Below are 12,192 nucleotides of genomic sequence, written 5' to 3'. Positions count from 1 at the left end.
GTAATAAAGAAATAAGTCTTTTATTTTTGTTTTTTATTTTTGTTTGTTTATGTATGCCTTGACTCTCAAACTAACAATACATTTTAACACTATTACGGCACAAATAATTTATCGCGGAAACGTCACAAAGATGGTGCGCGGAAATATAACAGAAAACAAAAAAGATAATTTGCTGGAACCAATGTTTTTTTACATTATTTTGTGCCATAGTAGTCGTTAAGAGGCATTGTTGTTCCTCCCTGACTTTCCAAAAATTGTCCATTAACGATGGTGAGAAGAAGAAAACAACTTTGCCCAACGTTGACAAACTGCAAAATAAAAAATCGCTTGCATAATTTTGCTACCAAACCCAAATGTTTCCAGCATTACACTTGACAATTTCAGCATTTATGATGCCAGGTGATCTAGATCGATCTAACCCTCGACTTATGGTCGGGGCAACTCGAAAATCTTAAGATTTTTATCCAAAGTAGACCCTCGACTTATGGCCGAAGTAGACTTATGGCCGAGAATATACGGTATATGATAGAGGCTGTATTTTTCAACTGATCTTCATGAAATTTTGTCAGAATGATAACCTTGATAACATCTAGGTCAAGTTTGAATATGGGTCATCTGGGTTTAAAAACTAGGTTACTAGGTCAAATCAAAGAAAAACCTTGTGTATGCGATAGAGGCTGTATTTTTCAATTGATCTTCATGAAATTTAGTCAGAATGATTGCCTTGATAAAAGCTAGGTCAAAATCGAACATTGATCATCTGGGGTAAAAAACTAGGTCACTATGTCAAATCAAAGAAAATACTTGTTTTTGCTCCAAGTTTAATGATAATTAGTCAGAATATTTTTTTCCATGAAATCACTAGGTCAAATATGTTTACACTGTTATGGCGTATTATTGTGTGTTTCTCAGGTGAGCGACCTGGGGCCATCTTGGCCCTCTTGTTTATTTCATCTATGAGTCTGGGTCCGCGTCCAGGTCCCGATTTGGTTAAGGTTCATCAAAAGTGTTTGGAGACCATCCCTCAAATTTTGCAAATTTGTATCTCATAGACCATTACCATTTATAATAATTATACTGAAATGCTTCGAGTAAGTAGGAAATAATTTATTCAAAGGTAAGATTATTTTGGAATGTTTATTTTGTTTAATATCACATGCACTTCGGCTGTCGACGTTCTGTTTTGTAGAAAATATCAAACTTCCTTTTCAAACTTCTTTTTTTTTTTTTTTTTGGTTGTGTGTGCAACGTATTTATCTGGGTACTGCCAGTAATGAAATATGGTTAACTTACATATTTTCTTGAACATAGCAGTATTTTATCATTTTGACAGCTCTTCTTTCACTTTCAGTTTGCAATTTTTGCAACGTTTTCAAATGTACATGTTTTTAACATTTCCAACATTGAGAATACCTGGAGAAATATGTTAGGCACACAATAAGTATAGACATGATGTCAAAATATTTTTGAAAAGAAAGTTTGATATTTTCTACAAAACAGAATGCGGACGAGCAAAGTACATGATTGTGATATAAGAGAAAAATTATTATTCCAAACATAACACCTCATGAAAGACACTATTACTTATTCTGAACATTTGATATTCATTTTATGAAAAACAAAGGCCTATGATGTCTAAATACATACAGAAAAATTCACCTGAGGGGCAGTTTCAAAACACTTTACATGAACCTTATTCACATTGGCTTACACTGCACAGGTCCCATAACTCTATTTGCTTTTGTATAAAACTGTGCTCCTTTTACGACTTAAAAGTTTTTGGTTAATGTTTTATATGTAACCTGGTATTTCAGTACCTACTAATGGAAATGGATCAAAACGTCACACACTTGTTCACTGTGATGATCTGATATGCAGTGTCCAGGTGTCATACCTCTACTTTGCATTTTACAAAATTATGCTTTTTTTTTTTCCGACTAAGCAGTTGTTGGTTAAATTTTTTGTATGTAAGCTGGCATCTCAGTACCTTCTAAAATAATGGATTGAAAATTGCATAATTGTTTATTGTCATGAGCTGATATGCTTAGCACAGGTTCCATAACCCTTTTTGCAATTTTACAAAATGATGCCCCCTTTTCGACTTTAATATTCATTCAGTTGACAAGGCTGTTGAGTAGTCGAGCGTTGCTGTCCTCTGACAGCTCTTGTTTTTACATTACGTTGCCTATTTTCATCTATCTTCGACTGAAAATGCCATACCAGGTGTATTTCTGCAATATTTTTCTATTGCGATCCAGGAGTACACAAAGAGGACTTTACTACTTTCTAACGATTGAAGATTTAAACTAACACTTGGTATATATATAATTATTTGGCACATTGTTTGATTTTCATTTGACTGAAAATTTGTGGGGCGATTTGGGTTTAAATTATACGTTTCCAGACAGTGTTTTTTTTTTATTGCAGTTACATATTCTGAAAAAAAAAAACAACGTTGCAGTTTATATTTCGAATTTCATACGTTGATGTACTCGCACCTCTCAACGTACAAGGTTGTTACTATACCTGTCCATTAATAACCTGTACCTTAACCTGTACCTGTCCATTCTTAAAGTATCCATTATTTTAAGAATGGACAGTTACAAGTTAATAATGGACAGTTATAGCATACATGCCATAATTTTTCAGGACATTTCTGGGATTCTGAGTTAAAATTTCCGGGATTTTAGCTCTTTGTCCGGGACATACACCGTGACATTAGTATTCGTCTGTTTCATGCATAAATATCATAAAATTACATGCAGTTTCCGGAAATAAACATTGTTCCCTTGCTTAGGAATAATTTGCAGCAAATGTCGTCTAGCTTTCTAAGGGAGGTAAAAAGGGCAATTCACGTCTATAGTTCGGCACGTGAATTGGTTGCGTTCCCGAGGTGAACTGAATTAGGAGACTTGCTACATAAGAAGAATTAACCTGGTCATCGTGATTTAGAATCCAGCTTATTTGGTATCATTTTAAAGTTTAAGCGTTTATCTAATCATTAATAAAATGGAATCCTCAAAGGAATAAAATAAATCTTGTAGATAAAATCGATATAAAATATTTCGGGTTGGGTCAATTTTCATGGATCGGTCGGCAAAGGCATTCAATAGTCAAAAGTTAAATTTAGAATATGTGTGACAATCAATCTACATTTTAAAAGATTACAACCTTTTAAAATAATTATCGTTGAATTGACCGTTTTCAGCCATTTCTTCCAATCAAGGCTACATGTAGCTTCACCGCCTACGTGCTAAAAACAACCGAGATTTTCGGCTATTGTTCCTAATATTAAATTATCATAAAACTGTTATTGATTGCATAATTCTGTCAATTCATAATCAGGGTCTTCAAAATAGCTGACTGCAAATTAATCTGGGTCATCAAAAGATCGCAGAGCGCGTTCAATATGAGTGTTGAGCGGAGCTGGCTTAATCAAGATGTGTCACGCTCGAGGGCATGAAACTGATTATCACATAATTAGGAATAAACAATGTGACACCGGGGACTGTTTATTGTGTTTTATTAATGTAATATTCAACAATTTATAGACTAAAAAAACTAGTTTTTGGGTGGGTTATTTTTGTTTTCTGTATTTCTAATTTTCCAGGACATTTCAACACTGTCCGGGACACCGGGACGAGTATGTGATTTCCGGGACAATCCCGGACAATCCGGGACGTATGACATGTATGGTTATAGTAAAATAATCATGTGTATAGAGTGGTATCGGTACAATAACCTATATAATGGACAAAACTAACAAAGGATTACATCACAACCGTGTTTTAAGTGTAATACAACGACAGAATGACAAGTTTCAATATCCATTTTTCTGTACATTCCTAATTATTAGGTTTTAGTGACTAAAATGTATCACACTTAACAGAACTGAATAGGGATTAACACCTCTAACACCAGTCCTGACTGTTGATACAACAATACCTGTCAGCTATTTACTGTCACTGTGAAAATTTCACATGCCCATTGATCAGTAAAAAAGCCAAAGTAATTGAAAGTAATTAGATTTAATTGACAATTACAACCCAAATCTAAGTCATTAATTAATTAATTTCAATTACTTTAATTTAGTTTGTGCTTAATTATTCATTATTTTCAATTAGATCAAAATTTGTAATTAATTATAATTAGTTAAATTACAGTTATAATTAGGCACATCCCTGCTCAGTGTTTGTCCTTTACCTGTGTTTGTCCTTAATACCTGTGTTTGTCCTTTACTCCATATTTGTCCCTTACTCTGTGTTTGTCCTTTACTCTGTGTTTGTCCTTTACCTGTGTTTGTCCCTTACTCCATATTTGTCCCTTACTCTGTGTTTGTCCTTTACTCTGTGTTTGTCATTTACTCTGTGTTTGTTCCTTACTCCATGTTTGTTCTTTGCTCTGTGTTTGTCCCTTACTCCATGTTTGTTCTTTCCTTTACTCTGTGTTTGTCCCTTACTCTATGTTTGTCCCTTACTTTGTGTCTGTTAGCTACTTACAGAGAGAGTGCAATTTTAAAAAAGAAGCTTACAATAATGATATCAATGGTTTTCTCCTGGAGTGAACTGCTTCCATAGCCTAGTAGTAGGGAGTCCACTTTGTGTTTGAGTTGGATCTACAGGCATTGTATACCAAAGCCCTGAAAAATGGTACAGGTAGCTCCCTGGCTTTACCTTTATAATTAAAAGGAAAACTGGCTTCTCTTTGTTTATACCCTCATGACGATGGATTCCATAATGAATGAGGTATTAAGACTGATTCATATAAATAGTACAGCTTGCTGTTTCACCCTGTACCTAGAATAAATTAGTATATACTAAATTGGAATACCATGTTTCAGGGTCTGACGGTATTAGCAAACACATGTAACTTGGAGACGGCTTCCTGGTATACACAGTTTGCTGACCATGTGGCTTGTGCTGGACTAGAAAATGAAGAAACTGTTGCTGTTGTCAACAGGAGGTAAGTTTCTTTTCTTGTTTTAAGCTTTTGTCCTATGATGACTTTTCAGCTTTAAGGGTTGGGGAAGTAAATGAAATTTTGTTGAGGAATGAGTGATTTAAATTCAATATTTAGTATCCCTACCAGTGTTTCCGTCTGTCAGTCAGAAAAGTTAGATCCTGCATTAACTTTAGAATAACACAAGAATTTTGCATAGAACTTGGTTTGTTGAGGGTTATTTGGAGAATATTCAGGTCTTTCAATTTAATTTCAGTAAAAATGTGGTTCATATGGCAGCGAATATAACAGTGGGTAATTTTATTGTTAGGTAATAGTCTTGCATGAAATATTATAATTGGTGGTTTACTTTCAGATGTATGTGTGCCTTGGCAAGAGAAATTGGCTTCTCAGACAATGCTATGGATATTTTCTCTCTTGAGAAAACTCTGGGCATGTACAGACAAGTGGTAATTGATTGGCTATTGTTTAGTTCTTCCTCTGTTTGTCACATAATTTGTAAATCCGTTAGTCTTAAAACTTCTTGTTTAAGATTTAGTTTCTTAATAAAGGGTTCTAGGTAAACTATAGAGAAGGAACTAAGACATGGCACTTGCTGCAATAAGTTTTGTTTAGACCTTTTAATATTTAAGGAAGGATATATCATAGATAATTGATTATTGAATAGCAGGAATACAAAAATACTATAACTACATTTCAGTCAGCTGAGATGACCACAAAGGAGAGACTTCAGCGAGCAAAATCCTTCATACAGCACAAGATCCCTATGCCAAACATGGTCTCTGTCGTACTGAGAGAAAAAATATCGGGTAATAGTGTATATAGATTGCTTTTATTATACCCGCAGCAATGCTAAAGTGATGTAAGTTAATCAAATGGATTGATTTATTTAGCAGGTACTAAAGTGTTTTTTTTTCTCAAACTTTCTAAGTTGCTAAATATCACATTTGGATTTTCCAAAATTTATATGATTTATAAATATTTATTCACCTGTGTAATAATACATATATATTACAGTAGTGTTAAATATGACTTCAGAAGGAATTTTTGTCTCATTCATTTGTTATTTGAAGTAATAATTGGTATTTATAAAAACAAAACAACATTTACTTTTTTTAGCTCACCTGTCACATAGTGACAAGGTTAGCTTTTGTGATCACCCTTCGTCCGTCGTCAGTCCGTGCGTCCGTCCGTGCGTGCGTCAACAATTTCGTGTCTGCACGGTAGTGGTTTTATTTATGATTTTATTTTAACCAAACTTGCACACAACTTGCATCACCATAAGATCCCGGTTCCTTTCTTGAACTGGCTATATCACATTATGGGTTCCAGAGTTATGGCCCCTGAAAGGGCCAAAATTAGCTATTTTGACCTTGTCTGCACAATAGCAGCTTCATTTATGATTTGAATTTAATCAAACTTACACAAAACTTGTGTCACAATAAGATCTTGGTTCCTTTCTTGAACCAGCCAGATCTCATTATGGGTTCCAGAGTTATGGCCCCTGAAAGGGCCAAAATTAGCAATTTTGACCTTGTCTGCACAATAGCAGCTTCATTTATGATTTTATTTTAACCAAACTTGCACACAACTTGTATCACCAAAAAATCTTGGTTCCTTTCTTCAACTGGCGAAATTCCATTATGGGTTCCAGAGTTATGGCCCCTGAAAGGGCCAGAATTAGCTATTTTGACCTTGTCTGCACAATATCAGCTTCATTTATAATTTGAATTTAATCAAACTTGCACAAAACTTGTGTCACCATAAGGTCTTGGTTTCTTTTTTAAACCGGCCAGATCCCTTAATGGGTTCCAGAGTTATGGCCCCTGAAAGGGCCAAAATGAGCTATTTTGACCTTGTCTGCACAATAGCAGCTTCATTTATGATTTGATTTTAACCAAATTTGCACACAACTTGTATTACCACAAGATCTTGGTTCCTTTCTTGAACTGGCCAGATTCCATCATAGGTCCCAGAGTTATGGTCCCTTAAAGGTCCAAAATTGGCTATTTTGGGTTTTGCAGCCATATTGATACTTCATTTATGGTTTTATTTGATACAAACTTCCAAAATATCTTCAGCAACATTAAATCTTGGATTCCATGACAAATCAGATCCAATTGTAGGTTCCAGAGTTATTTTATATCTGATTACCTCCCCTGATTGTAATCAAAATGGATTTATATCAGTAAGTACTTATAGGACTTATTTGAAATTTCATTATTGTCATTAGTTGGACTGAGCCAATCAGGGTAGATAACTATGGACTGATTTTATGTCAAATTACCTCCCTTTATTTCAAATTAAAACGGGTATATCTTCGTAACTAACGAAGATACTGATCTGAAATTGCATTTATGTCAACAGATTTATTTGGCAGATCCTTCTTTTATTCACTTACAATAATTTTTTTTTTTAATTACTTCCCTTTTACGTTACTATAAATAGCTTATTTTTAGTAACTTTTTTATGATTGGCAGTAGGGAAAAACCGAGACCACTTTTCTGTGGTACAACGGATGGTACCTCCAATTTTTAGGTGTATTTTGACATATCTGTACCTTGTAAGAATTTTTTTTTCTTTTTGGTTAAATTTCTTTCCTTTGTTGTTCCTGTCCTTTGGACTTAGATATTTTTTCTGAGGACCTTCTTGTCCTCAAGTGCAATGATAACAGGTGAGCGATATAGGGCCATCATGTCCCTCTTGTTGTAACATCTGTAGAAAATAAATGTTTTGAAATGTTATTCAGGAAGTTTACATAAATGTTCTTTTCTTGCTAGGGTCTTGTCAGCTACTGTCTCAGGGTACAGCAGATATTGTACTGTCTTGTTGCACAGATTTCTGGGACGGTCAGGATCTTACTCCACTTACACAGACAGAAAGGTATGATAGGAGAATTACATACAAACTTGGGAAGAAACTTGGTATAAGCTGTGACAGAAAACTGTTACTGGACATTTAAAACAAACAGAAGCAAATGTTGACAATTCCATATTTTTGTGTAGCTTAAACGGCACACAGTGGGTAATTTTGCAAACAAAAATCAGTTGAAGGAAAAGTTTGTGTTTCTTAAGTAGGAACTGGATAAATTTATGTCTTAAATTTTTGTTTCTCCATTTTATTTATTTGCAGAAAGAAGATTTTAGACTTTTATCACCGTACCAGTATTGGATCATATTGCACAGCCTTTTCCTATTGCCCTGTTAGGCAGAGTATAATTGGTAGTTCAAAGGATCTATATATAGAACTTCCTGATGATACACATTTGATCAACCTAGCCGGCAGTATGGCTTCACTGTAAGTATTGCATAAGAATTAACCAGTTGTTAAACTGGTCCTGATCAAAATAAATATCAGGCTGTTGTAAATTTTAATGTACAGTTGGATTATTATAACTAGACAGCCTGGAGTGGACTTATTGTTTGTCTGTCAATCAGAATCAGTCACAAAAAGTTGGATCCTGCAATAACTTTAAAACTAGAAGACATTTTCCTATGGAACATGGATAGATTACAGTATGGAGAATATATATATTCTTTCCTTCTGTCACTGTATCAAGAAAAAATATGGTTGCTATAGCGGCAGTTTCTTATAAAAATATTACAAAAAATCAATCCTATGATTACGTCAGAAGTGCTAGAGATTTTTGCATAAAACTTGGTACATACGTAGAAGACAAAATAGAGAATACACTTGTCTTTTCTTTTGTTGCTATGTCAAAAATTGTGTTTGCTATTGCCACAAGAACTAAAAATATGACAAAACTTGGATTCTGTAATAATTTTAGAAGGCATTACACTATTGAAAGCGAAGCAATGATAAACTATTCACATTGTCACTTATGCATACTTAAACAATTGTTTAAGGTGAATCTCGAACAACTACTTGTACAATATTCCTTTGTTTGAAATCCCTATATAGACAAGGGGCAGTTCTCATCAAGGATCAGTTTAGACTGATTATCATATTTCTCTAAATTTGTGTTTATTTGTTGTATAGTTATAAGATTATATTCAGTAATTTCCCTCAAATGAACAACTTGCAGTGACAGAGATCTAGAGTTGATGTCTGAGTGTCACGGTCCTTGGGAATTTCCCCGATCCTTCAGTGCTGATTCCTTGATAGATTCCATGAGTATAACATCATTGGAGGAGAATAACAAGGGCGTGTTACAAACACAGTGTAACCAAGTGTTTATTGGCATGGTAACCATGCAATACCAGGCAAGACAGGTTGGTACCAAACAGTTACTACTTTGTGTAGACTCTCTTGTGTTTTTGGCATGTATTATGCTGAAATTTTAGAATTATGGTGGATCTTATTTTTATTTATTGTTAGCTATAGTTGTACTGCTGGTGGGGTAATATTGAGAATGATTTGATTTTTGGTAGTACATGTATCTGCAACTCTGTGGGGTCAAGACGTTGATAAGGTTGTGGAATTCTCTCATGTGAGAAGCCATCCAGCAGGCTTCCAAAATGTAGGTCTACCCATGTAATAAAATAATACCAGTAGGGACATTTAGGGTTTTCATCCACAGTCAAAAGCTGGAAAATCGCCATATGACCTATAACAATGTCAGTGTGATGTTAAACCCAACAACAAACAAATAAAACTGAGTAGTAAGTCGAGAAGCATTAATTCTAAATATAGAATATAGTTGTTGTCTAAAAATTAGGAATATAAACTGGAGGTGGAAGTAGCATAAGCTTTGGTATAAGAATAAATATGTTAGATACAGAGTCTACTTACAAAGGTCTTTAGTGGTATAAAATGTTGTCTTTCCCTACTGAATGCTTGCTATTATTTGTAAATTGCAACATGAAAAGAGGATTTGCTCCTATAGCTCATTTAGTTTTCTGTTTGATATTAAATGTTTCAGGACTTTATTCAACTGATAGACAAACTTGAGGGAGCCTGTATACGTTTTGTGCACTTCTCCCAAGAGAATGAGGTGCGGAGCAGGGTGTTTGCGGAGAAGATGGGGCTAGAGGCAGGCTGGAACTGTCACATATCTCTAAGATCTGAGGAGCAATATCTCTCTGCAATGTCGGCAAATACATCAGGGCCTGATACCTCACAGTATGTGTTTACAATCATACATGGTTTAGGGTATTGCATATTTCATTATTTTTGTCCACCGCCTTTTTCAAAGAAGAAAAGTGGGATTTAGAAATAGGCTCTGTCCTTCTGTCTGTCAAACTTTGTGTCCGGTCCATAACTCTGCCATCCATAAAGGGATTTTGAAATAACTTGGCATAAGTTTTCCCCATAATGAGATGACATGTCTTGCGCAAGACTCAGACCCCTAGCTTCAAGGTCAAGGTCACACTTGGAGGTCAAAGATTAACAGGGTAAATATCGTGTCCAGTCCATAACTCTGTCATTCATCAAGGGATTTTGAAATTACTTGGCACAAATGTTCCCCATAATGAGATGACATGTCAAGCGCAAGACCCAGACCCCTACCTCCAATGTCAAGGTCACACTTAGAGGACAAACGTTAACAGAGTCTGTTTCTTGTACAGTCCATAACTCTGCCATTCATCAAGGGATTATGAAATTACTTGGCACAAATGTTCCCAATAATGAGAGTACGTGTCATGCGCAAGACACAGACCCCTAGCTCTAAGGTCAAGGTCACACTTAGAGGTTAAAGGTTAACATGGTCTGTTTCTTGTACAGTCCATAACTCTGCCATTCATCAAGGGATTTTAAAATAACTTGGCACAAATGTTCCCTATAATGAGTTGATTTGTCATGCACAAGAACCAGGTCCCTAGATCTAAGGTCAAGGTCACACTTAGACGTCAAAGGTCAAATTCAAGAATGTCTTTTTCCGTAGCATTTCTTCTTTAAGCATGGAGGGATTTTGATGTAACTTGGCACAAATGTTCGCCACCATGAGGCAATTACTTCCTTTTGTTGTTACTAGAAATAGCTTATATTGTAACCTTTTTATTTGTGGCCATAGGAAAAAATCAAGACCACTTTTCTGTGGTACAATATGCATGTAACATCCAATTTTTAGGTGTATTTTGACTTGTCTCTACCTGGTAAGAGGTTTTTTGTGGAGTTATATTATATAGAACTATTATTATTTTTTAGCTCACCTGCCACATAGTAACAAGGCGAGATATTGTGATCACCCTTTGTCCTTCCGTCCGTCGTCCGTTCACAATTTCTTGTAAACAAGATAGAGGCCACATTTTGCAATTGATTTTAGTCAGATTTGCACACAGCTTGGCTTGTATTGGCTTAATATCTTGATTCCTTACGAAAACTGGCCAGATCCCACTATGGGTTCCAGAGTTATGGCCCCTTAAAGGGTCAGAATTTGCTATTTTGGCTTGGGAACACGAGACCACATTTGCAATTGATTTTAATTAAACTTGCACACAACTTGTATTGGCATAATATCTCAGAGTTATGGCCCCTTAAAAGGCCAAAGTTTGCTATTCTGGCTTTTGCAGCCATTTAGAGACTTCATTTATGGTTTGATTTGATACAAACTTGCAAAATACTTTCAACAACAATAGATCTTGGATTCCATGATGAATCCGCCAAATCCAATCATAGGTTCCAGAGTTACGGCCCCTGATTGACCCCAGAAAGAACCAAAATTTGTTAATTTTTTACCTTGTGAACAAGATAGAAGTGACACTTTACATTCGATTTTATCCACACTTACACACAACTTAAGTCACAATAAAATCTTGGTTCCTTTCGAAAACTGACTAGATTCCATCATGGTTTCTAGACTTCACAAAGTGCTCAGGGTGAGATATTGTGATCGCTCACCATCCGGCGCCAGTCCAGCTTCTGTCCGTCTACACTTTCCTTTAAACAACATCTGCTCCTAAACCACAAGGCCAATTTTGATGAAACTTCCTTGGATGGTCTTCTTTAAACATTGTTCAAAGAATTGAATTCCATACAGAACTCTGATTGCCATGGCAACCAAAAGGAAAATCTTTAAAAATCTTCTTGTCCAAAACCACGGGTCATAGGGTTTTATATTTGGTATGTAGCATCATCTAGTGGTGCTCTACCAAGATTGGTCAAATTATCCCCCAGGGTCAAATATGGGCCCGCCCTAGGGGTCACAAGTCATGGTTTACATAGTCTTATATAGGGAATTTTTTTATAAATCTTCTTGTCCAAAACCACAGGTCCTAGGGCTTTGACATTTTGTATGTAGCATCATCTAGTGGTTTCTACCAAGTTTGTTTA

The 12,192-nt window shown here is 35.4% G+C and overlaps 1 protein-coding gene across 2 annotated transcripts in view; it reads left to right on the top strand.

Moving 5' to 3' along the window:
- The window catches only part of LOC123564638 (transmembrane protein 94-like), a 97,776-nt gene that overhangs the window by 66,208 nt on the left and 19,376 nt on the right, over positions 1 to 12,192 (top strand). For both annotated transcript variants that reach the window (XM_045358360.2, XM_053537304.1), the window contains exons 13-19: positions 4,841 to 4,962; positions 5,315 to 5,408; positions 5,660 to 5,768; positions 7,740 to 7,842; positions 8,092 to 8,256; positions 9,005 to 9,191; positions 9,842 to 10,041. In XM_045358360.2, coding sequence (XP_045214295.2) covers positions 4,841 to 4,962; positions 5,315 to 5,408; positions 5,660 to 5,768; positions 7,740 to 7,842; positions 8,092 to 8,256; positions 9,005 to 9,191; positions 9,842 to 10,041 — 980 coding nt within the window. The remainder of the gene's footprint in view (positions 1 to 4,840; positions 4,963 to 5,314; positions 5,409 to 5,659; positions 5,769 to 7,739; positions 7,843 to 8,091; positions 8,257 to 9,004; positions 9,192 to 9,841; positions 10,042 to 12,192) is intronic.

The sequence above is a fragment of the Mercenaria mercenaria genome, chromosome 2, assembly GCF_021730395.1.
Source record: "Mercenaria mercenaria strain notata chromosome 2, MADL_Memer_1, whole genome shotgun sequence".
Lineage (NCBI taxonomy): Eukaryota > Metazoa > Mollusca > Bivalvia > Venerida > Veneridae > Mercenaria > Mercenaria mercenaria.
This window is presented reverse-complemented; position numbering and strand designations above follow the sequence as displayed.